The sequence below is a fragment of the Somniosus microcephalus genome, chromosome 6 (assembly GCF_052327205.1).
Source record: "Somniosus microcephalus isolate GS21.2 chromosome 6, FLI_Smic_1.0, whole genome shotgun sequence".
NCBI lineage: Eukaryota > Metazoa > Chordata > Chondrichthyes > Squaliformes > Somniosidae > Somniosus > Somniosus microcephalus.
Window position 1 is genome coordinate 187,694,683 of NC_140992.1, and position 27,141 is coordinate 187,721,823.

General features: G+C 50.3%; 1 protein-coding gene across 1 annotated transcript in view; it reads left to right on the top strand.

Annotated features, from left to right (window-relative positions):
- Positions 1-27,141, top strand: part of LOC147116245 (microtubule-associated tyrosine carboxypeptidase 1-like) — a 118,687-nt gene that overhangs the window by 87,016 nt on the left and 4,530 nt on the right. Inside the window, exons 4-6 of the mRNA XM_085991030.1 lie at positions 19,727-19,859; positions 20,806-21,111; positions 22,768-22,865. Coding sequence (XP_085847156.1) covers positions 19,727-19,859; positions 20,806-21,111; positions 22,768-22,865 — 537 coding nt within the window. The remainder of the gene's footprint in view (positions 1-19,726; positions 19,860-20,805; positions 21,112-22,767; positions 22,866-27,141) is intronic.

Sequence of the window (27,141 nt, forward strand, 5' to 3'; positions counted from 1 at the left end):
ATACAAGAGAGGTCTTTACCATGCCTCTGGTAGAAGCCTCTTACAATACTGAACAGTCCAGTGTTTATACCAGTTCAACAGGAAGTGACATATGACAGGAAGTGAGGTATGTACACAGTTCATCGTTCATAGTTCACAGTTTACAGGAAGTGATGACATAACTTCCCAGAAGTTATTATTATTATCACACCCTGTAAATACTGACACACTCCCGGCGACCCCCTCTATTTCCTGACACACTCCCGAGGGACCCCCTGTAAATATTGACACACTCCCGGGGAGCCCCCTGTAAATAATGACACACTCCCAAAGACTCCCTGTAAATACTGACGCTCTCCTGAGTACCCCCTCTAAATACTGACACACTCCTGGGGACCCTCCTGTAAATACTGACACACTCCCAGGGACCCCCTGTAAATACTGACACCCTTCCATTAAACCCCTGTAAATCGGGACACCCTGTGAATAGTGACACACTCCCGGGGACACCATGTAATTACTGACACACTCCCCGGGGGACCCCCTGTAAATATTGACACAACCCCGGCGACCCCCTGTAAATACTGACGCACTCCCGCGGACCCCCTGTAAATATTGACACACTCCCGGGAACCCCTGTAATTACTGACACACTCCCCGGGGGACCCCCTGTAAATACTGACACACTTCCGGGGACCCCCTGTAAATACTGACACACTACCGGGGACCCCGTGTGATATTGACATACTCCCGGGAACCCCTGTAAATACTAACACACTCCCGGGGACACCCCCTGTAAATACTGACACACTCCCAGGGGCCCCCTGTAAATATGACACGCTCCCAGGGACCCCCTGTAAATACGATCACACTCCCGGGGGCCCCCTGTAAATACTGACACACTCCCGGGGACCCCCTGTAAATACTGACACACTCCCGGGGACCCCCTGTAAATACTGACACACTCCCAAAGACCCCCTGTAAATACTGACACACTCCCGGGGACCCCCTGTAAATACTGACACACTCCCAAAGACCCCCTGTAAATACAGACGCACTCCCAGGGACCCCCTCCTGTAAATACTGACACACTCCTGGCGAACCCCTGTAATTACTGACTCATACCCGGGGACCCCGTGTAAATACTGACACACTCCAGGGGACCCCATGTAAATATGGACACGCTCCCGGGGACCCCCTGTAAATACTGACACACTCTCGGGGACCCCATGTAAATATGGACACACTCCCGGCGACCCCTGTAAATACTGACACACTCCCGGGGACCCCCTGTGAATACAGACACACTCCCAGATACCCCGTAAAAATACTGACACACTCCCGGAGACAACCTGTAAATACTGACACGCTCCCGAGGAGTACCTGTAAATAACGACACACTCCCGGAGATCCCTGTAAATACCGACACACTCCCGGGGACCCCCCTGTACATATGGACACACTCCCGGGGACCCCCTGTAAATACTGACACACTCCTGGTGACCCCCTCTATTTACTGACACTCTCCCGGGGGACCCCGTGTAAATATTGACACACTCCCGGGGACCCTCCTGTAAATACTGACACACTCCCATGAACCCCCTGTATATCGGGACACACGCCCGGGGACACCCTGTAAATAGTGACACACTCCCGGGGACCCCATGTAATTACTGACAACCTCCCCGGGGGACCCCCTGTAAATATTGACACATTTCCGGGGACCCCTGTAAATACTGAAACACTCCCGGGGACACCCCCTGTAAATACTGACACACTACCGGGGACACCCTGTAAATACTGACACACACCCGGGGACCCCCTATAAATATTGACACACTTCTGGGGACCCTCTGTAGATACTGACACACTCCCAAAGACCCCCTGTAAATACTGACACACTCCCGGGGACCCCCTGTAAATACTGACACACTCCCAAAGACCCCCTGTAAATAAAGATACACTCCTAGGGACCCCCTCCTGTAAATACTGACACACTCCTGGCGAACCCCTGTAATTACTGACTCATACCCGGGGACACCGTGTAAATACTGACACACTCCAGGGGACCCCATGTAAATATGGACACACTCCCGGGGACCCCCTGTAAATACTGACACACTCTCGGGGACCCCATGTAAATATGGACACACTCCCGGCGACCCCCTGTAAATACTGACACACTCCCGGGGACCCCCTGTAAATACAGACACACTCCCAGATACCCCGTAAAAATACTGACACATTCCCGGAGACAACCTGTAAATACTGACACACTCCCGAGGAGTTCCTGTAAATAACGACACACTCCTGGGGATCCCTGTAAATACCGACACACTCCCGGGGACCCCCCTGTACATATGGACACACTCCCGGGGACCCCCTGTAAATACTGACACACTCCCGGGGACCCCGCATAAATATGGACACACTCCCGGGGACCCACTCTAATTACCGACACACTCCCAGTGACCCCCTGTAAATACTGACACATTCCCGGGGACACCCTGTAAATACTGACACACTCCCGGTGACCCCCTCTATTTACTGACACTCTCCCGGGGAACCTCGTGTAAATATGGACACACTCCCAGGGACCCTCCTATAAATACTGACACACTCCCAGGGACCCCCTGTAAATACTGACACACTCCCATGAACCCCCTGTATATCGGGACACACGCCCGGGGACACCCTGTAAATAGTGACAACCTCCCCGGGGGACCCCCTGTAAATATTGACACATTTCCGGGGACCCCTGTAAGTATTGACACATTTCCGGGGACACCCTGTAAATACTGACACAACCCCGGCGACCCACTGTAAATACTGACGCACTCCCGGGGACCCCCTGTAAATATTGACACACTCCCGGGAACCCCTGTAAATACTGAAACACTCCCGGGGACACCCCCTGTAAATACTGAAACATTCCCGGGGACACCCCCTGTAAATACTGACACACTACCGGGGACACCCTGTAAATACTGACACACACCCAGGGCCCCCCTGTAAATACTGACACAATCCTGGGGACCCCCGCTGTACATACGGACACACTCCCGGGGACCCCCTGTAATTACTGACACACTCCCAGGGACCCCCTGTAAATACTGAAACACTCCCGGGGACACCCCCTGTAAATACTGAAACATTCCCGGGGACACCCCCTGTAAATACTGACACACTACCGGGGACACCCTGTAAATACTGACACACACCCAGGGCCCCCCTGTAAATACTGACACAATCCTGGGGACCCCCGCTGTACATACGGACACACTCCCGGGGACCCCCTGTAATTACTGACACACCCCGGGGACCCCGTGTAAATACTGACAAACTCTCTTGGACCCCCTGTAAATACTGACACACTCCCGGGAATCACCTGTAAATACTGACAAACTCTCTTGGACCCCCTGTAAATACTGACACACTCCCCGGGACCCCTGTAAATATGGACACACTCCCAGGGACCCTCTGTAAATACTGACACACTCCCGGGGACCCCCTGTAAGTACTGACTCTCTCTCGGGGTCCCCCTGTAAATACTGATACATTTCCGGGGCCCCCTGTAAATATTGCCACACTCCCTGGGGGACTCCCTGTAAATATTGACACACTCCCCGCGGGACCCCCTGTAAATATTGACACACTCCCGGGGACCCCCTGTATATACTGACACACTCCCGGGGAGCCCCTATAAATACTGGGACAAACCCGGGGACCCCTTTGATGCGCTATTAGTTACTCGCTTAACCTCAGTCTTTTGAGTAATTAACAGGCTTTTATTAACAAGAGAATGAAGGTGTGCCTCGAGTGGTCGACCAGTCCAGAATACAGAGGGACTGTGGAGCAGTCACCTTTATACCTGGACTCGTGGGAGGAGTCAGCCGAGGCATGTACAGACATGTACACAGTGGAATACAAACACCCACACAGGCAGGTATAACAGTGGTTTACCACATTCACCCCTTGTTTAAAAATGAGTCCGGCGGGGTGAAGTTTATTAAAAGTTTGTGTATTGGAGTCTCTCCGGAGGTCTTGTCTGCCGCTGTGATCGACGTGGCGACGGCAGGGGTAGTGAAGCTTCTGGCGTCGAGTCCCGCGTAGGCTGGGGCACTGGTGTGTAGTCCTCGTGGGTGTCGAGCGGGTCGCGGGGTCCAGGCGTGCCGTCTGCTGGGGTTGGATATTGGATCGTGGGGGGGGGGGTAGTAGTGGGTAGTGGGTTACTGGGGCCCCCGAGGGTGCGAGGTCTCGTATGGAGACTGTGTCCTCCCGCCCGTCCGGGTACGCAATGTAAGCATACTGGGGGTTGGCGTGGAGGAGGTCGACCCTCTCGACCAGGGGGTCCGTTTCATGGGTCCTCACTTGTCTTCTCAGTAGGACTGGCCCTGGGGACGTCAGCCATGGCGGGTAGCGATGTCCCCGATGTGGACTTCCTTGGGTAGACAAACATTTTCTCATGAGGGGTGGCGTTAGTGGCAGTGCAGAGCAGTGACCGAATAGAGTGGAGCGCATCGGGGAGCACATCCTGCCAGCGGGAGGTCGGAAGGCCCCTAGACTTTAAGGCTAGCAGGGCGGCCTTCCAAACTGTCGCATTCTCTCTTTCCACCTGTCCGTTCCCCCGGGGGTTGTAACTGGTGGTCCTGCTTGTGGCAATACCCCTAGCGAGCAGGTACTGGCGGAGTTCGTCGCTCATAAACGATGAGCCCCGGTCGCTATGGATATAGCTGGGGAAACCGAACAGGGTGAAAAGGTCGTTCAGACATTTAATGACCGTGGCACTGGTCATGTCCGGGCAGGGGATGGCGAACGGGAAACGGGAGTACTCATCAATAATGTTGAGGAAGTACGCATTGCAGTCGGAGGAGGGGAGAGGCCCTTTAAAATCAACGCTCAGGCGCTCAAAGGGGCGAGTGGCTTTTATCAGGTGAGCCCTGTCTGGTCTATAAAAGTGCGGTTTGCACTCAGCGCAGACTTGGCAGTTCCTGGTCATGGTCCTGACCTCCTCAATGGAGTAAGGCAGGTTGCGGGCCTTGATGAAGTGGAAGAACCTGGTGACCCCCGGGTGGCAGAGGTCATTGTGGAGGGCCCGCAGTCTATCGATCTGCGCGCTGACGCAGGTGCCACGCGATAGAGCATCCGGGGGTTCATTGAGCTTCCCGGGCCGGTACAAGATCTCGTAATTGAAGGTGGAAAGTTCGATTCTCCACCTCAAGATCTTGTCGTTTTTGATTTTTCCCCTCTGCTTGTTGTTAAACATAAAAGCAACTGAACGCTGGTCAGTGAGCAGGGTAAATCGTTTTCCGGCCAGGTAGTGCCTCCAATGACGCACAGCCTCCACAATAGCCTGGGCCTCCTTCTCAACAGTGGAGTGTCTGGTCTCCGGGCCCTGGAGGGTTCGTGAAAAGAAGGCCACGGGTCTCCCCGCCTGATTAAGGGTAGCGGCCAGGGCAAAGTCGGACGCGTCGCTTTCCACCTGGAAGGGGATGGATTCGTCCACTGCGTGCATGGTGGCTTTGGCAATGTCTTCCTTGATACGGTGGAATGCTAAGCGGGCCTCTGCCGTCAAGGGAAAAGAGGTGGACTTGATCAGCGGACGGGCCTTGTCCGCATAGTAGGGGACCCACTGGGCGTAATAGGAGAAAAACCCTAGGCACCTCTTCAGGGCCTTGAGGCAGTGGGGCAGTGGGAGTTCCATAAGGGGACGCATCCGGTCGGGGTCGGGACCGATGACTCCGTGTTCCACAACACAGCCAAGGATGGCGAGGCGGGTTGTGCGGAATATGCACTTCTCCTTGTTATACGTCAGGTTCAGGAGTTGGGCGGTGCAGAGGAATTTTTCGAGGTTTGCGTCATGGTCCTGCAAGTCATGGCCGCAGATGGTCACATTGTCCAGATATGGGAAAGTGGCCTGCAACGCATTTTGATCGACCATCCGGTCCATCTCCCTTTGGAAGACGGAGACCCCGTTGGTGACGTCAAAGGGATCCCTAAGGAAGTGATAGAGGCGGCCGTTTGCCTCAAAGGCAGTATACTGGCGGTCCTCAGGGCGGATAGGGAGCTGGTGGTACGCTGATTTCAGGTCAATGGTCGAGAAGACGCGGTACTGCGCGATCTGGTTGACCATATCAGCTATGCGGGGGAGTGGGTAAGCGTCCAGCAGGGTGTAGCGATTTATTGTCTGGCTGTAGTCGATGACCAGGCGCTGCTTCTCGCCGGTCTTAACGACCACAACCTGGGCTCGCCAGGGGCTGGTGCTGCCCTCAATAATCCCCTCCTTCAGGAGCCGCTCCACTTCGGTTTTAATGAAAACCCTGTCCCCGGCACTGTATCGCCTGCTCTTTGTGGCGATGGGCTTACAGTCGGGGGTGAGGTTAGCAAACAGTCGGGGGGTGGGGGTGACTCTGAGTGTGGAGAGGTTGCACCTGGTGCGCGGCGGGCAATTTGGAAGCTGCTGGCTGCGGACTGTGAGTGGGGGTAGGGGTCCACCGTACGCCATCGTAACACTTTTAAGGTGGCACTGAAAATCTAACCCCAGTAGAACGGCAGCGCAGAGGTGGGGCAGGACCAGAAGTTTAAAATTATCGTACACAGTACCGTCTACTAAGAGTGTCACCACGCAGTAGCCGCCAATGTCCGCCGACTGGGACTCGGAGGCCATAGAAATCCGCTGGTGCGCAGGCAGGACTGGGAGAGAGCAACGCCGCACCGTGTCGGGGTGGATGAAGCTCTCCGTGCTCCCAGAGTCAAAAAGGCAGGTTGTTTCATAACCATTTACCTTAATGTCCATTGTGGACCGGGCCAGTTGGTGCGGTCTCGCTTGGTCCAGCGTAATGGAGGCCAGCGTAGGGGTCGGTGTGTCGCTGCGGGTATCAGATGAGGCGGTGTTGGGGGCCTGCTGCGTCCCGGCTGGCATCCAAGATGGCGGCGTCCATGATCCCCAGGTGGCTGGAGGCGTCCAAAATGGCTGCTGTTCCGGTGGTTCGCACATGGCTGGGGAGGCCCAAGATGGCGGCCCGCACGGCCCAGACGCGGCGCTGCTGGGGTTCGGGGTGGCTTTGGCTCTGCAGACACTGGCGTAGTGTCCCTTCTTCCCGCAGCCCGAGCAGATCGCATTTTTCGCCGGACAGTGCGCTCTGGGGTGTTTGTCCTGGCCACAGAAGTAGCATTTCTGGCCTTGGGACACTGCTGCGGTAGTTGGGCTGTTGCTGGGATGTGGCTGGGGTGGCACGGCGCTATGAGATGGTCCTACCGTGTCCCAGGCTGTCGTTCCCTGCGGCGTCCACGGTGCAGAGGAGTAGGCATCCATGCCCCGGTAGGCTGCGTGCAATGATAGTGCGAGTTCAGAGGCCTTGTTGAGGTCGAGGTCACTCTGCTCCAACAGTCGCTGTCGGGTGTAATTGGACCTGTGGCCCGCTACAAAAGCCACCTTAAAAGTGTTACGATGGCGTACGGTGGACCCCTCCCCCCACTCACAGTCCGCTGCCAGCAGCTTCCAAATTGCCCGCCGCGCACCAGGTGCAACCTCTCCACCCTCAGTCACCGCCCCCCCCCCCCCACTGTTTGCTAACCTCACCCCCGACTGTAAGCCCATCGCCACAAAGAGCAGGCGATACAGTGCCGGGGACAGGGTTTTCATTAAAACCGAAGTGGAGCGGCTCCTGAAGGAGGGGATTATTGAGGGCAGCACCAGCCCCTGGCGAGCCCAGGTTGTGGTCGTTACATCCTTGATGCGCTATCAATTACTCATAAAAGACTGAGAGTTAGAAGAGTAACTAAAGGCTTTTATTACCAACAGAATGAAGGTCTGCCTCGAGTGGTCGACCGGTCCAGGATACAAAGGGCTGGGGAGCAGTCACCTTTATACTAGGACCTGTGGGAGGAGTCAGCCGAGGCATGTCCAGGCATGTACACAGTGGAATACAAACAGGACAAACAGGAATACAAACAGTGGTTTACCACATTCACCCCTTGTTTAAAATTGAGTCCGGCGGGGTGAAGTGTATTAAAAGTTAGTGTATTGGAGTCTCTCCGGAGGTCTTGTCTGCCGCTGTGATCGGCGTGGCGACGGCAGGGGTAGTGAAGCTTCCGGCGTCGAGTCCAGCGTAGGCTGTGGCACAGGCGTGTCGTCCTCGTAGATGTCGAGCGGGTCGCGGGGCCCAGGCCTGCCGTCTGCTGGGGCTGGATATCGGATCGTGGGGGGGGTGGTAGTGGGTAGTGGGTTACTGCGGCCCCCGAGGGTGCAAGGTCTCTTATGGAGACTGTGTCCTCCCGCCCGTCCGGGTATGCGATGTAAGCATACTGGGGGTTGGCGTGGAGGAGGTCGACCCTCTCGACCAGGGGGTCCGTTTTATGGGTCCTCACGTGTCTTCTCAGTAGGACCGGCCCTGGGGACGTCAGCCATGGCGGTAGCGATGTCCCCGATGTGGACTTCCTTGGGAAGACAAACATTTTCTCATGAGGGGTGGCGTTAGTGGCAGTGCAGAGCAGTGACCGAATAGAGTGGAGCGCATCGGGGAGCACATCCTGCCAGCGGGAGGTTGGAAGGCCCCTAGACTTTAAGGCTAGCAGGGCGGCCTTCCAAACTGTCGCATTTTCTCTTTCCACCTGTCCGTTCCCCCGGGGGTTGTAACTGGTGGTCCTGCTTGTGGCAATACCCCTAGTTAGCAGGTACTGACGGAGTTCGTCGCTCATAAACGATGAGCCCCGGTCGCTATGGATATAGCTGGGGAAGCCGAACAGGGTGAAGAGGTTGTTCAGACATTTAATGACCGTGGCACTGGTCATGTCCGGGCAGGGGAAGGCGAACGGGAAACGGGAGTACTCATCAATAATATTGAGGAAGTACACATTGCGGTCGGAGGAGGGGAGAGGCCCTTTAAAATCAACGCTCAGGCGCTCGAAGGGGCGAGTGGCTTTTATCAGGTGGGCCCTGTCTGGTCTATAAAAGTGCGGTTTGCACTCAGCGCAGACTTGGCAGTTCCTGGTCATGGTCCTGACCTCCTCAATAGAGTAAGGCAGGTTGCGGGCCTTGATGAGGTGGAAGAACCTGGTGACCCCCGGGTGGCAGAGGTCATTGTGGAGGGCCCGTAGTCTATCGATCTGCGCGCTGGCGCAGGTGCCACGCGATAGCGCATCCGGGGGTTCATTTAGCTTCCCGGGCCGGTACAAGATCTCGTAGTTGTAGGTGGAAAGTTCGATTCTCCACCTCAAGATCTTGTCATTTTTGATTTTGCCCCTCTGCTTGTTGTTAAACATAAAAGCAACTGAACGCTGGTCAGTGAGCAGGGTAAATCGTTTTCCGGCCAGGTAGTGCCTCCAATGACGCACAGCCTCCACAATCGCCTGGGCCTCCTTCTCAACAGCGGAGTGTCTGGTCTCCGGGCCTTGGAGGGTTCGTGAAAAGAAGGCCACGGGTCTCCCCGCCTGATTGAGGGTAGCGGCCAGGGCAAAGTCGGACGCGTCGCTTTCCACCTGGAAGGGGATGGATTCGTCCACTGCGTGCATGGTGGCTTTGGCAATGTCCTCCTTGATACGGTGGAAGGCTAAGCGGGCCTCTGCCGTCAAGGGAAAAGAGGTGGACTTGATCAGCGGACGGGCCTTGTCCGCATAGTAGGGGACCCACTGGGCGTAATAGGAGAAAAACCCTAGGCACCTCTTCAGGGCCTTGAGGCAGTGGGGCAGTGGAAGTTCCATAAGGGGACGCATCCGGTCGGGGTCGGGGCCGATGACTCCGTGTTCCACAACACAGCCAAGGATGGCGAGGCGGTTTGTGCGGAATATGCACTTCTTGTTATATGTCAGGTTTAGGAGTTGGGCGGTGCGGAGGAATTTTTCGAGGTTTGCGTCATGGTCCTGCAAGTCACGGCCGCAGATGGTCACATTGTCCAGATATGGGAAAGTGGCCTGCAACGCATTTTGATCTACCATCCGGTCCATCTCCCTTTGGAAGACGGAGACCCCGTTGGTGACGCCAAAGGGAACCCTAAGGAAGTGATAGAGGCGGCCGTTTGCCTCAAAGGCAGTGTACTGGCGGTCCTCAGGGCGGATGGGGAGCTGGTGGTACGCTGATTTCAGGTCAATGGTCGAGAAGACGCGGTACTGCGCGATCTGGTTGACCATATCAGCTATACGGGGGAGTGGGTAGGCGTCCAGCAGGGTGTAGCGATTTATTGTCTGGCTGTAGTCGATGACCAGGCGCTGCTTCTCGCCGGTCTTAACGACCACAACCTGGGCTCGCCAGGGGCTGGTGCTGCCCTCAATAATCCCTTCTTTCAGGAGCCGCTCCACTTCGGTTTTAATGAAAACCCTGTCCCCGGCACTGTATCGCCTGCTCTTTGTGGCGATGGGCTTACAGTCGGGGGTGAGGTTAGCAAACAGTGGTGGGGGGGTGACTCTGAGTGTGGAGAGGTTGCACCTGGTGCGCGGCGGGCAATTTGGAAGCTGCTGGCTGCGGACTGTGAGTGGGGGTAGGGGTCCACCGTACGCCATCGTAACACTTTTAAGGTGGCACTGAATATCTAACCCCAGCAGGACGGCAGCGCAGAGGTCAGGCAGGACCAGAAGTTTAAAATGATCGTACACGGTCCCGTCTACTACGAGTGTCACCACGCAGTAGCCGCCGATGTCCGCCGACTGGGACTCGGAGGCCATAGAAATCCGCTGTTGCGCAGGCAGGACTGGGAGAGAGCAACGCCGCACCGTGTCGGGGTGGATGAAGCTCTCCGTGCTCCCAGAGTCAAAAAGGCAGATTGTATCGTGACCATTTACCTTAATGTCCATTGTGGAACTGGCCAGTTGGTGCGGTCTCGCTTGGTCCAGTGTAACGGATGCCAGCGTAGGGGTCGGTGTGTCGCTGCGGGTATCAGATGAGGCGGTGTCGGGGGCCTGCTGCGTCCCGGCTGTCATCCAAGATGGCGGCGTCCATGATCCCCATGTGGCTGGAGGCGTCCAAAATGGCTGCTGTACCGGTGATTCGCACATGGCCGGGGAGGTCCAAGATGGCGGCCCGCATGGCCCACACGCGGCGCTGCTGGGGTTCGGGGTGGCTTTGGCCCTGCAGATGCTAGCGTAGTGTCCCTTCTTCCCGCAGCCCGAGCAGATCGCGTTTTTCGCCGGGCAGCGCGCTCTGGGGTGTTTTGCCTGGCCACAGAAGTAGCATTTCTGGCCTTGGGGCACTGCTGTCTGGCCTTGGGACACTGCTGCGGCAGTTGGGCCGTTGTTGGGGTGTGGCTGGGGTGGCACGGCGCTATGAGGCGGTCCTACCGTGTCCCAGGCTGTCATTCCCCGCGGCGTCCACGGTGCAGAGGAGTAGGCATCCATGCCCTGGTAGGCTGCATCCAACGATAGTGCGAGTTCAGAGGCCTTGTTGAGGTCGAGGTTACTCTGCTCCAACAGTCGCTGTCGGGTGTAATTGGATCTGTGGCCCGCTACAAAAGCGTCCCGGATAAGTTCCTCTGTGTACACGGCGGCCTTTACATCCTTGCAACTACAGGCCCGGCCAAGCACAGACAGTGCCTGAAGGTATTCCACGGTCGATTCCCCAGGTTGTTGTTTACGACTCCCCAGAAGGTGCCTGGCGTACACTTCGTTCACTGGGCGCGTGTACTGGTCCTTGAGGAGCTTGATAGCGTCCGCGTACGAGGTCGCGTCTTGGATGACCGAGTACACTCGGTGGTTCACTTTGGAGGTCAGGACATCCAGCTTGTCCTCGTCCGATTTGATTGCTTCGGAGGCGGTCAGGAATTTTTCGAAACACTTAAGCCAGTGAGTAAACTTGGTGGATGAGTCCGCCTCCCGATGATCTAAGTCCAGGCATGCTGGTGTGAGGATCTTCTCCATTATAAAAATGTTGTTAATAAAATTGATGCGCTATCAATTACTCATAAAAGACTGAGAGTTAGAAGAGTAACTAAAGGCTTTTATTAACAACAGAATGAAGGTCTGCCTCGAGTGGTCGACCGGTCCAGGATACAAAGGGCTGGGGAGCAGTCACCTTTATACTAGGACCTGTGGGAGGAGTCAGCCGAGGCATGTCCAGGCATGTACACAGTGGAATACAAACAGGACAAACAGGAATACAAACAGTGGTTTACCACAATCCTTACAACCACAGGCCCGGCCAAGCACAGACAGTGCCTGAAGGTATTCCTCGGTCGATTCCCCAGGTTGTTGTTTACGACTCCCCAGGAGGTGCCTGGCGTACACCTCGTTCACTGGGCGCGTGTACTGGTCCTTGAGGAGCTTGAGAGCAGCCGTGTACGAGGTCGCGTCCTGGATGACCGAGTGCGCTCGGTGGTTCACTTTGGAGGCCAGGACATCCAGTTTGTCCTCATCCGATTTGACCGTTGCAGCGGAGGTGATCAGGAATCTTTCAAAGCACCTAAGACAGTGAGCAAACTTGGTGGATGCATCCGCCTCCCGATGGTCTAAGTCCAGGCATGCTGGTGTGAGGATCTTCTCCATTATAAAAAAATCTTGTTAATAAAATTGATGCGCTATTAATTACTCAGAAGACTGAGGTTAAGCGAGTAACTAACAGGCTTTTATTAACAAGAGAATGAAGGTATGCCTCGAGTGGTCGACCAGTCCAGAATACAGAGGGACTGTGGAGCAGTCACCTTTATACCTGGACTCGTGGGAGGAGTCAGCCGAGGCATGTACAGACATGTACACAGTGGAATACAAACACCCACACAGGCAGGTATAACAGTGGTTTACCACACCCTTTAAATACTGACACTCTCCCGGGCACCCTCCTGTAAATACTGAGAAACTCCCGGGGACCCCCTTTAAATACTGACACACTCCCAGGGACCACTGTAAATACTGACACACTCCCAGGAACGCCCTGTAAATATGAACACACTCCCGGGGACCCCCTGTAATTACTGACACCCTCACCAGGGGACCCCCTGTAAATACTGACACACTCCCAAGGACCCCCTGTAAATATGGACCCACTCCCCGGGACCCCATGTAAATACTGACACACTCCCGGGGACCCCCTGTAAATACTGACACTCTCCCGGGGACCCCCTGTAAATACTGACACACTCCCGGGAACCCCCTGTAAATACTGACACACTATCCCAATTGCTGCGAGGATTACAGATGCTGAGTGGAGGCCAGTCACTTCCCCTCCCTCATGAGAGAGTGGGAGAGAAATATCATTGGCTATGTAACGTTGTTGGGTAGCGGGGTGTGAAAGGGGGAGAGGGTTTTAGATGAGCAGCAGCTTTGACAAACGTCTGGGAGTTGGTCAGCTGACCATCCACCTAGGGTCATAGAAACAGAAACATAGAAGATAGGAGCAGGAGTAGGCCATTCGGCCCCTCGAGCCTGCTCCGCTATTCAATGCGATCATGGCTGTGTAATGATATCAGCAAATAGTGATGATATTTGTCTGTGTTTGATTACTTATGCCTTACAGCATATTTGTCTGTGTTTTTGATTACTTGTGCCTGACCAGCAGAGGTCATGTGAGAGACAAGCAGTCCAGAGGAGTTTTACTTTCAGTTTCATTCTAGATGCATCACAGCATGGTGTGTTCTGTAAAAAGCTGTAGAAAGTCTTGAACAAGACTTTAGATTAAACAACATTCTCTTTCAGAAATGAGTCTTTATTGAACCCAAAAAGAAAACAAAACATGATGTCAGAAGTGGCTGAAAGAGAAAAAATCTGAAGTTAGCAACTTGATGGGACAGTGAAAGCAGTTGTGGCAAGTAAGCGAAATCAGCTCTCCACATATTAGCAAGCCAGAAGAGAACATCGTTGCTTACCATTAGAGAATAGCTAACGAAGTGAAAAATGGAAGGTTTACACCCACCGGCGACGCTTCAATTAACAGGTAATGTGGCTGAAAATTGGAGAAGGTTCAAACAACGTTTAGAGTTGTATTTAGCGGCAATCGGAGCTGACAAGAAAAGTAATAAACAGAAATCGTCACTGTTCTTGCATGTCGTGGGTGATGAAGCGCTGGAGGTGTATAATAACTTCACATTCGCTGTTGATGGAGACAAAATGAAGCTAGATAAAATAATGGAACAGTTTGAGGCCTACTGCATACCTAAATGCAACGTGACCTTTGAGAGGCACAAATTTTTCACATGTGTGCAGAAAATCGGCGAGACTATTGATCAGTATGTGACTGAACTGAGAAACCGGAGCAAATCGTGTGAATTTGGGGGACTCACAGACTCGCTGATAAAAGACAGACTGGTGTGGTATTCGAGGTAATGGTCTAAGGGAAAGACTGCTAAGAGAGCAAGATCTAGACCTGGGAAAAGCCATAGCGCTGTGTAGGGTTACAGAGACTGTGAAGTTGCAGGCAAAGGAGCTGTTCAGTGACAGTAGCTGCAACGTGGATGCAGTGAGAAAGAACGGATACAAACCGTTTAACAAAGAGAGCGCCAATGTGAAAAAAGAGACGTGGCCAGCAAACGAAAATGAAAGAGACAATCGGAAGTCATGTAGTCGATGCGGTACACAGCATCCGCCAAGAAAGTGTCCAGCATATGGTAAAACATGCAATAGATGCAACAAAAACAACCATTATGCCCGTTGCTGCAAGAACCAAGTGCAACAAAGCAAGGTCCATGCAGTAGATGAAAGCGACATAGAGGAATTCTATGTAGATGTTGTGTCTGAAAACAAAAGAGAAGAAAGAGACTGGATGTTGACACTAAAAGTGAATGACATACACATTCCATTTAAATTGGATACTGGAGCACAAGTTAATGTGATATCAGAGACCGATTTTAAGAGAATTAGACCCAGACCAAAGTTACATGGAATACAAGTGAAAGTGACCGGATACTCAGGTACTGATATACCAGTGAAAGGAAAATGCATTGTCAAAGTAACACACAAGGACAGAGAGCACACGCTAGCATTAATCGTGGTGCCAAAGGATGTGCAAGCCATACTAGGTTTAAAAGCCTGTGAGAGACTGAACCTGGTAAAGAGAGTCCTCGTTGTGGAAAGTGAAAGAGAGACAGTCTATGATGAACTGAATGTTGCGTACACACCGGGTAAGCTGATGTATACAGCAGACACGTTGTCCAGAGCTGTTGACCCAAGTGAGCCCGCAAACACCACAATGGATGAAAAAGGGAACGCCTACGTGGACATGATCACAAGTGCACTGCCCATAGCAGATGCAAAAATGGAGCTCATAAAGACTGAGACAAACAAAGATGAAACAATGAGACGACTGAGAAAAAGCATCTTGGATGGATGGCCCAACATGAAGCAAGACTGCTCACCTGATATAGCAGAGTACTGGAACTGCAGGGCGGAACTATCAGTGGTCGAAGACATCATCTACAAAGGAAGTAAAATAGTTATCCCAAAGAGTCTGAGAAGAGAGATGCTAAAAAAGATCCATGGAGGACATCTGGGAATCGAGAAGTGTAAGAAAAGAGCACGAGAGGTGATGTACTGGCCACGAATCAACCAAGATGTGACAAATGAGGTGTCAAACTGCACAATATGCCTGAAATATCGAGCAAGCAATCCGGTAGAACCACTAAAGCCACACCCAGCACCAGACAGACCTTACCAGAAGGTAGGCGCTGACCTATTCGTATGTCAAGGGAAGGACTATCTTGTTGTCACAGACTATTACTCCCTGTATCCAGAGGTTTGTAGACTGTACACCACCACTGCAGAAGCTGTGATAAGAAGTATGAAAGCCATATTCTCCAGACATGGCGTGGCAAGCGAGGTCTTCACAGACAACGGACCCCAGTTTAACAATGCAAATTTCCGACACTTTGCCAAAGAGTGGGACTTTGTCCACACAACATCAAGTCCTCACTATCCACAGTCCAATGGACTAGTGGAAAAATCGGTCCAGACAGTGAAAAGACTGATGTACAAGGCAAAAGACAGTGGAACTGACTTCTACCAAAGCATGCTTGTATACCGCACAACGCCGCTCGAGTGTGGTATGTCACCAGCCCAACTCCTGATGGGACGTCGGCTAAGGTCAAACCTACCCATCCCGGAGAACCTCCTGAAAACAAAAGAGGGGGAGAAAGTGAGGAAGTTCAAAGAGCAACAGAAAGAAAAGCAAAAGTACTACTATGACAGAGGAACACAAAACCTACCTGAACTCCACACTGGTGACCAAGTAAGGTTGAAAGACAAAACAAACACATGGACTCAGAAGGGAACTGTCCTGAGTGAAGTTCAACCAAGATCATACACCATTCAGACAGATGAGGGTGCTGTTCTGAGAAGAAATCGTCGAGATCTTCGATTGGGACCAGCCACAGCAGGTCAAGAGACTGATACTGGTGAACAACCTGATCACACAGCTGAGAACCAATCATCTGAGGCAACAACTCAGATTCAAGGACAATCAATCAGAAAATCCTCAAGACACGTGAAGCCTCCTGAGAGACTCATTGAGCAAATTTAAGGACTATTGTTAAAGAAGGAAGTAATGTTATCTTATTCTTTCTTCAAGTTCTAGTGTATTGACATATCTCATGTGAACACACAAAGCAAGGGTAAAAAACCTTGATCATGATAATGATAATGTAAGTTCATTAAATGTTGTTAGTTAAAAGTAAAATACTTTTGTTTTAAGAAAGGGAGATGTAATGATATCAGCAAATAGTGATGATATTTGTCTGTGTTTGATTACTTATGCCTTACAGCATATTTGTCTGTGTTTTTGATTACTTGTGCCTGACCAGCAGAGGTCATGTGAGAGACAAGCAGTCCAGAGGAGTTTTACTTTCAGTTTCATTCTAGATGTATCACAGCATAGTGTGTTCTGTAAAAAGCTGTAGAAAGTCTTGAACAAGACTTTAGATTAAACAACATTCTCTCAGAAATGAGTCTTTATTGAACCCAAAAAGAAAACAAAACAGCTGATCATCCAAATTCAGTACCCTGTCCCTGCTTTCTCCCCATATCCCTTGATCCCCTTAGCCTTAAGAAATACATCGAACTCCTTCTTGAATATATTTAATGAATTGGATTCAACTGTCTTCTGTGGTAGAGAATTCCACAGGTTCACCACTCTCTGGGTGAAGAAATTCCTCCTCATCTCAGTCCTAAATGGCTTACCCCTTATTTTTAGACTGTGATCCCTGGTTCTGGACTCCCCCACCATCGGGATCATCCTTCCTGCATCTAGTCTGTCTAGTCCTGTTAGAATTTTATAAGTTTCAGTGAGATCCCCTCTCATTCTTCTAAACTCTAGTGAATAAAAGCCTAATCGACCCAATCTCTCTTCATACATCATTCCTGCCATCCCAGGCATCAGCCTGGTGAATCTTCACTGCACTCCCTCCATGGCAAGAACATCCTTCCTCAGTTAAGGTAACCAAAACTGCACACAATACTCAAGGTGTGGTCTCACCAAGGCCCTGTACAACTGCAGCAAGACATCCTTGCTCCTGTACTCAAAACCTCTCGCTATGAAGGCCAGCATACCATTTGCCTTCTTAACCGCCTGCTGCACCTGCATGCTTACCTTCAGCAACTGGTGCACAAGGACACCCAGGTCTCGTTGCACTTCCCCTTTTCCCAATCTATTGCCGTTCAGATAATAATCTGCCTTCCTGTTTTTGCCACCAAAGTGGATAACCTCGCATTTATCCACATTATACAGGAAACTTTCTGGTATCCGGCACGGACGGGACCGACATGGTGCCGGTTCGACAACAATTCCGGATAACCGAACACTATAGTGAAAGATACGGACCTTAGAGCTCCGTATGAAGCAACAAACCCTGTTTCTTAGCAACAGCTTCAGAAGAACGTCCACAAGTTGCAAGCGTCTCTGTAGCTTAGCAACAGCTGCAGCCAAACCCTTGCCTTCCTCAATTTGTTGCTGTGCAAGTAATAAAAGTTATAAAAGTTAGCTGAAACCGACTCCTGAATTTTGCCGGTTAACCGACATTTCCGGTTATTTAGGGGCCGGTTAATCGAAAGTTTCCTGTACTGCATCTGCCATGCACCTGCCCAATCGCCCAACCTGTCCAAATCATACTGGAGTTTCTCGGCATCCTCCTCACAGCACACACGCCCACCCAGCTTTGTGTCATCTGCAAACTTGGAGATATTACATCTAGTTCCCTCGTCTAGATCATTAATAGATATTGTGAATAACTGGGGTCCTAGCACCGATCCCTGTGGTACCCCACTAGTCACTGCCTTCCACTCGGAAAAAGACCCATTTATTCCAACTCTTTGCTTCCTGTCTGCCAACTAGTTTTCTATCCAAGTCAGTACCTTACCCCCAATCCCCTGTGCTTTAACTTTGCACGCTAGTCTCTTATGCGGGACCTTATCGAAAGCCTTCTGAACGTCCAAATACACCACATCCACTGGTTCTCCCTTATCTATTCTACCAGTTACATCCTCGAGGAATTGACTACGGGCAGGTGGGCAAGAAGTGAGAAGGAAAATCTTTTACATGTGAAAGCCTGGTGAGGTGAAAATTTGGGGAGGAATAGATATATAAAAAAAGAGGGCAGCTAGTTGCAGGCTGGAGCCGGGGGAGCCGAAATTTGCATCCAGCATTCCTGCGTTTTATTTTAGCGCACCAGAAATTTGTGAAAACGAGGATTCAGAACCAAAAGACCACACACAGCAAGGGGCAGACAGATTTTGTGGTAGGACTTGGCCAGCGTTGGGGTAAAGCTTACAGAATAAGATTTTTACAATTCTTCCCCAGAGAGTTCCTCTCGGGAAAGATTTCATTTTTGAGCAGTAACTCTATGGTAAATGACATCAGCGGTAAACTCACCTGTACCAAGATGGCGGCCACTTGACCTCACCAGAGAGTAACATCATTATTTCAGAATCCTTTATATATGTTGGTGCTTCCACATAGAAGCATTGCAGGTTCTGAAATCTTGGGCCCTGAATACTCTAAAGTTGAATGCCTCCTCCTCACAAGATCCTTTAGTTGAATTTGAATGCCTGCCTCCGATGTATCTTTAGGAGATCCGCAACAGAACAGGGCACTGATCCATGTCCAATCCCCACAAGCTCTCGCAGGTGGTTTATGCAGTCTGCACTAATCAATGAATTGTCTCCATTTCTTAATTGATCTGAACCTGATCTTTCCTGAGGAACTAAGTATTGAACGCTCACCATCAACCTCTCTTCAGCTATCAAGAGTTAACCCCTTGAATAGCTAAGTTACTAGGCACCAGCAAAAGGAGTGGAAAAGTAAAGCTGATGTAAATCTTTATAAATAATTAATAACAAGTTCATCTATATATCGCTTCATTATCATTCCTTTGTAAAAGATCCCATGGCATGGTTCGAAGTGCAGGCAAGTTCTCCCCAGTGTCCTGGCCAATATTTATCCCTCAACCAACACCTAAAACAGATTATCTGGTCATTATCACATTGCTGTTTGTGCGACCTTGCAGTGCAAAAATTGGCTGCCCGCATTGCCTACATTACAACAGTGACCGCACTTCAAAAGTACTTTGTTGCCTATGAAGCACTTTTGGGACGTCCTGAGGTTGTAAAAGGAGCGATTGAAATGCAAGTCTCTCTTTCATTGAGGCAGACGGCATAAATAGGTTCAAGAATGAAGTAGGTGTCTTTCTGGAGATGGACAGGATTGAGGGATGTGGTGAGAAGGCAGACAGACACTGTTAAAATCAGTCAGGAAGGGGCAGGCTTGCTGGGCCTAAGGACCTTTTCCCAATGTCTGTGTGGAGGGTTTGACTGTCTGACTGGTGCTCTCTTTCTCTCTTTGCAGGTGGTGGTTCGGCTCAGTGAAGACCTGTTGTCTCAGGCTGTCATGATGGTGGAGAACTGTCGGCCCACGCTCACCATTAACCTCGCGGGGGCTCGCCAGTACTGGCTGGAGGGAATGTTACGCCACGAGATAGGTCAGTTTCACACACAAATCGGGGAGGGTCGAAGGAGAATTTTGTTATCTTTGCCCCCTCTCCAAAATTTTCTTCTGCCCTTTCTCCTGAAGACTTTGACCCCGTGGCTGTGCCAGGTTCTGCAGGCACTGTCTGCCGTCTAGTATTATGCCCAAGACTCCATTTGTGAGCCTAGCCAATCAATGTCAGCATGCTATTCGACCATGGGGGGGTTATCACAGCTGAGCCTGGGCCGGCCCACGCCGGACACCCACATAGGCACCAGTAACGGGGTCGCTGGAACTGGGCAAGGAGCAGGAGCCTTGGCTGCTGTTTGTACCATTTCTCTCCCATAGTCCAAGGGCACCCAGGCCAATAGCAGAGGCCCTACTGCTGTCCCAGCTCTTGCGGCAGAGAGCGAGGATCAAACCTGGCTCCTTCCAAGCTGGGCCAGTGTACTCAGCCATCCTATGAAACAGATCTTTATCGGCCAGTGTCAAAATTCACAGTAGTTCACAAAGTCAGTAACCCCCGCCCATCAGATCACTTTGCAAGCCACAGGCTGAGCATGTTAAAGGCACCCTATCTTCATGACAGGGTGTTGAACAAACCTTTCTTTGTTTAAAGCACCACAGTATAAATTGTGTCAAACCGTATCATCACTTTACGAACACATAACTTTGCATTGCTGTTGTTTTATAGTGGGGTGGGAGGTGCCTGTCCCCTTAAGTTGCCCCGGGTCCCTGCGGGCAGTCCAAGGCCTCCTCCCGGTATCTGCCCGTGATGGAGATGGCTGTAGTCAGCAGCCGGGTGCCACCCTGGTATCTGTAAAGTTCTGCCAGTTTTGACCTAAATTGTGTCCTCTATTTTGTTCTTGAGGATGATGCTGATGAGGGTGCCGTCCCTGTGATGTGGTGACATTTCTTTTCGCCCCCCTTGTTTAAAAAAAAATATTGTTTAATATCAGGCACGCACTACATCCGAGGCGTCAACAACAGCCACCAGCCCTGGCACAGCGCGGCTGGCAGGAAACAGTACGGCCTGAAGCCAGCTAACCCGACCGAGGAAGGTCTCGCCAGCCTGAACAGTGTTCTGTACCGCAAGTACCCATTCCTGTGGCGGGCAGCCCTGCTCTACTACACCGTCTTCCAGGCCAGTCAGATGCCCTTTTGCCAGCTCTTCGAAGACATTGCCAAATTTGTTGAGGACCCGAACACTCGATGGGAGTACTGCGTGCGAGCCAAGAGAGGGCAGGCAGACACTTCTCAGCCAGGTCACATACTCGAATCTATTTACAGGCAGATTCTTTTTAAAAGAAATGGTTATTTTTAATATTTTAAGGAACTTTTGCACTCCTCGCAAAGTGAGGGATGTTGCCACTGATGAATACTTCCCTATTTCTGACATGCCCAGATCAGGAGTAACAAAGCCAGTTGCAGAGTGAAGCTCCCTCTACTCCAGCTCAAACAATGCATCTCTGCCCCAACCTCAGAAGAACGCCCCCTACTACACCAGTGTAACACTTTCAGCCATCCTCTGTGTGACATGCACAATGTTTACTGTCTTTCGCGTGACATGATAAAGAGGGGGAAGAGGGCAGTGTGTTGCTGTTTTGTTTAATGTAAGTTTGGCTCAGTTGCTAGCATGCTCACTTTTGGGGCAGATGATTTTGGGTTTGAGCCCCACCCCAGAATATGAACTCATAATCTTGGCTGAAACTACAGTGCCGCACTGAGGGAAGTGCTACACTGTCAGAGGTGCCGTCCTTTCGATGAGACGTTAAGCTGAGCCCTTGTTCACTATTTGAGGAAGAGCAGGGCGTTCTCCCAGAGTCCTGGCCAATATTCCTCCCTTAAGCCAACCCAAACAATAAATTAACTGGTCCTTTATCTCATTGCAGTTTTGGGGTGTTGCTTGAAAAGTATTTCATTATATTCGATGTGATCTGAGAAGTTTCAGTGATGCGGCAACGTGGTAGATAAATGCAAATCATTTCTTGTTTTAATTCCTGACGGGTTTAAATTGAGATCTGGGACAGCAAGCATGCCACCTACAGACAGATAATAAGTGTTTGTGACATTCTCGCTGCAGGCTATGGAACAGTCGACAATGGATTTAAGGGAGGAGGCTGTACCTGCAGGATTTTAATTCAAATTAGGAACATAGGAATTGCTAGACGATAAAAAGACCAAGGTTGATTTAGTTCGCCTTCTAACATCCTGGTAGTCACATCATACAACAATAATGGAGTTGTTGACTAATCACAGCAATTAATCTCTATCAATTAATCTCCAACAGGCCCAGACACGACTTGAGGAAAACCCCCAGTGGTGGAGAGCTTTGGGAACCAAACGTCTGAAGTCACCTGTTCCTCCCAAGCCTGCTACACTCACCACACGTCACATCTCAAATTACTCATATACCATATCCCAAAATGTTATTTTCTGACGGAAATCTATCTAATTGGAATTTAAATGAATCAGTACTAACTGCTTCCACTGGCTCCCTAAGTTGTCCTTCATCGAAAGGGGGAGCAAAGTCAATCATTCTTTAATACTAAAACAAAATACTGCAGGTGCTGGAAATCTGAAATAAAAGCAGAAATACTCAGCGGGTCAGGCAGCATCTGTGGAGAGAGAGACAGAGTTAACGTTTCAGGTCGATGACCCTTCGTCAGAACTCATCGACCTGAAATGTTAACTCTGTTTCTCTCTTCACAGATGCTGCCTGACCTGCTGAGTATTTCCAACATTTTCTGTTTTTATTTCAATAATTCTTTAAGGTGCTTTTGGTGTTGGCGGTTCCTGTTTGGGGTGTGCATTGTACTTTGCCTCACTCACACCCTGGTTCCTTTTGGTGTCGGCGGTTCCTCTTTGGGATGAGTGCTGTGCCCTGCCTCACTCACACACTGGTTCCTTTTTGTTTGCAGGCTGTTTCAGTAAGGACCAGGTGTATTTGGACGGTGTGTTGATGCTGCTTCGGTACAGGAAGAGCATTGACTTCAAGATGCTGGCGGCACTGGGAAAGGTAACTGCGTTTACCCTGGTGGGATGTTTTTGTCTACTAAAAGAAGACCTCACTATGGTAACCTCCTAATGGTTCCGGGTTGGTGGTGTGGGGCGGGGTTGGGGGGGAGGCGGGGTGGGGGGGAAGTGGCAGAGCACACATCAAAAATAAACCAACATAGAGGAATTGTGTTCTGCACAACAGGGTGCACAGCAACCGATGGTGGGGGCCACCAGAGTCTGTTTGAGGTGCAAAACTATTCTTCATATAATATTGCTCCTGAATTTATTGGGCCATTACCTCTTTAATTAAAGGTATTTGCCCTTCAATGTGGGGTGTACACCCTCAGACCCGTTTTCCACACCCACCGCCCCCCCCCCACTACCCCATTCACTTCAGGAGGACAAAGGGATTAATTAAGAGGGGGAAAATAGAGTATGAGAGTAAGCCTGCAAGGAACATAAAAACTGACTGTAAAAGCTTCTATAGATATGTGAAGAGAAAAAGATTGGTGAAGTCAAGTGTAGGTCCCTTGCAGTCAGAATCAGGGGAATTTATAATGGGGAACAAATAAATGGCAGACCAATTAAATACATACTTTGGTTCTGTCTTCACAAAGGAGGACACAAATAACCTCCCAGAGATGTCGGGGAACATAGGCTCTAATGAGAGGGAGGAACTGAATGAAATCAATATTTGTAGGGAAATGGTGTTAAGGAAATTGATGGGATTGAAGGCCAATAAATCCCCAGGGCCTGATCATCTACATCCTAGGGTACTTAAGGAAGTGGCCCTAGAAATAGTAGATGCATTGCTGGTCATCTTCCAAAATTCTATAGATTCTGGAACAGTACCCATAGATTGGAGGGTAGCTAATGTTACCCCACTATTCAAAAAAGGTGGTAGAGAGGAAAATGCTAGAGTCCATTATAAAAGATGTAATAGCAGAGCACTTGGAAAACAGTGACAGGATTGGACAAAGTCAACATGGATTTACAAAAGGTAAATCGTGCTTGACTAATCTACTGGAATTTTTTGAGAATGTAACTGGTAGAATAGATAAGGGAGAACCAGTGGATGTGGTGTAATTGGACTTTCAGAAGGCTTTCGAAAAGGTCCCGCATAAGAGATTAGTGTGTAAAGTTAAAAGCACATGGGATTGGGGGCAAGGTACTGACTTGGATAGAGAACTGGCTGGCAGACAGGAAGCAAAGAGTTGGAATAAACGGGTCTTTTTCCGAATGGCAGGCAGTGACTAGTGGGGTACCGCAGGGATTGGTGCTAGGACCCCAGCTATTCACAATATATATTAATGATCTAGACACAAAGCTGGGTGGGCGTGTTTGCTGTGAGGAGGATGCCGAGAAACTCCAGTATGATTTGGACAGGTTGGGTGATTGGGCAGAGATATGGCAGATGCAGTATAATGTGGATAAATGTGAGGTTATCCACTTTGGTGGCAAAAACAGGAAGGCAGATTATTATCTGAACGGCAATAGATTGGGAGAAGGGGAAGTGCAACGAGACCTGGGTGTCCTGTGCACCAGTCGCTGAAGGTAAGCATGCAGGTGCAGCAGGTGGTTAAGAAGGCAAATGGTATGTTGGCCTTCGTAGCGAGAGGATTCGAGTACAGGAGCAAGGATGTCTTGCTGCAGTTGTACAGGGCCTTGGTGAGACCATACCTTGAGTATTGTGTGCAGTTTTGGTTGCCTTATCTGAGGAAGGATGTTCTTGCCATGGAGGGAGTGCAGCGAAGATTCACCAGACTGATACCTGGGATGGCAGGAATGACGTATAAGGAGAGATTAGGTCGATTGGGCTTATACTCACTGGAGTTTAGAAGAATGAGAGGGGATCTCATTGAAACTTATAAAATTCTAACAGGACTAGACAGACTAGATGCAGGAAGGATGTTCCCGATGGCGGGGGAGTCCAGAACCAGAGGTCACAGTCTAAAGATAAGGGGTACGCCATTTAGGGCAGAGATGAGGAGGAATTTCTTCACCTAGAGAGTGGTGAAACTGTGGAATTCTCTACCACAGAAGGCAGTTGAGGCCAATTCATTAAATGTTTTCAAGAAGGAGTTAGATATATTTCTTGAGGCTAAAGGGATCAAGGGATATGGGGAGAAGGCAGGGACAGGGTACTGAGTTTGGATGATCAGCCATGATCTCATTGAATGGCGGAGCAGGCTCGAGGGGCCGAATGGCCTACTCCTGCTCCTATCTTCTATGTTTCTATGTTTCATGAAATGCTGTCGCCCACTAACCCCTGTTGTAAGATGTCCTGTTCACAAACCACCAGCACTGCCCCTTTTTTTTAGCTGGCTTTATGAGTCACATGACAGGAGGTCTTCTGTAAGGACGTCCCCTGTATTAGATGTTGCTTCCCTTTTGTACCGGGATGCCTGGTCTGCAGCCAGCCCTCCCTCGTGCTGTATGGCTCACATCAGGATGTGAAGGGAACCGGGTAAATTGAACCCAAGTCTTCTCACTCCACGGTGCTTCAGCTCACAGCCACACCTCGCCGCTCACTTCACTTCTCTGTAAACATAGGATCTGTGGGACGAGAAAAGACCAAGGTCCAGCGAGGTCACCTTCCACCTTCCTGGTGGTCTCATGATACAATGATAATGGAGTTGTTAACTAATCATGGCAATCAATCTCTTATCAATTAGTCTACAGCAGACCCAATGCAGCACAGCACGCCCATGACGGCATTGTGTTGGCGGATAGGTTTCCTAACGTGTGTGCAGTAAGCTGAAAGTCATCTAGTTGGAGCTTTGCACCTGACTGACCCACCCAAAGCCCAGCCGATATAAAAACAAGCGTTCAGAGGTCTACATTTGAACGCTGGTCTCTTGTGAGTGCCCCTTTGTGCCCCAGAACTGCGTTTTTTATGATTGGCAGCCATTAGGCTGGCACGATGCCCCATTTTTAAAACATAAAAATAGGAGCAGGAGTAGGCCAATCGGCCCCTCGAGCCTGCTCCACCATTCAATAAGAGCATGGCTGATCTGATCCTATCCTGAAATCTACTATTACTCTACACCCCTCCCGAACCCATGTGATCTCCTGGGAGAGGCGAAAAACCAGATAAAAAACCCAATGGCCAATTTGGGAGAAAAAAAATCTGGGAAATTCCTCTCCGACCCATCTAGGTGATCGAAACTCATCCAGGAGATCACTGTCCCTATATTTTCTACAGTACTTACCTTCTGTAAAAGGTGATCTCCACCCCAGCCAGGAACAGGAATAGAACCATCTCCTGAAATCTAACACATAATTAGAACACAAGAAGTAGGAGCAGAACCAGGCTACACAGCCCCTGGGCCCGCTCCGTTACCCACAGGGCCATGACCGTTCCGAACATAGACTTATGTCCAATTTCCTGCCCGCTCCCCATAACCCCTAATTCCCTTTACTTCTAAGAAACTGTCTATTTCTGTTTTAAATTTATTTAATGATGTGGCTTCCACAGTTTTCTGGGGCAGCAAATTCCACAGACCTACTACCCTCTGAGTGAAGAAGTTTCTCCTCATCTCAGTTTTGAAAGAGCAGCCCCTTATTCTAAGATTATGCCCCCTAGTTCTAGTTTCACCCATCATTGGGAACATCCTCACCACATCCACCCGATCAAGCCCCTTCACAATCTTATATGTTTCAATAAGATCGCCTCTCATTCTTCTGAACTCCAATGAGTAGAGTCCCAATCTACTCAACCTCTCCTCATATGTCCACCCCCTCATCCCCGGGATTAATCGAGTGAACCTTCTTTGTACTGACTTGAGAGCAAGTATGTCTTTTCTTAAGTATGGACACCAAAACTGTATGCAGTATTCCAGGTGCGGTCTCACCAATACCTTGTACAACTGCAACAATACCTCCCTGTTTTTATATTCTATCCCCCTAGCAATAAAAGCCAACATTCCATTGGCCTTCTTGATCACTTGCTGCACCTGCATACTAATTTTTTGAGTTTCGTGCACCAGGACCCCCAGATCCCTTTGTACTACAGTACTTTCCAGTTTCTTGCCATTAAGATAATAACTTGCTCTATGATTTTTCCTGCCAAAGTGCATAACCTCACACTTTCCAGTATTGTATTCCATCTGCCAAATCTCTGCCCACTTACTTAGCCTGCCTATGTCCCTTTGCAGGTTTTTTATGTCCTCCTCACTCACTACTTTCCTTCCCATCTTTGTATCATCTGCAAACTTTGATATGTTACACTCGGTCCCCTCCTCCAAATCATTAATATAGATTGTAAAGAGTTGGGGACCCAGCACTGACCCCTG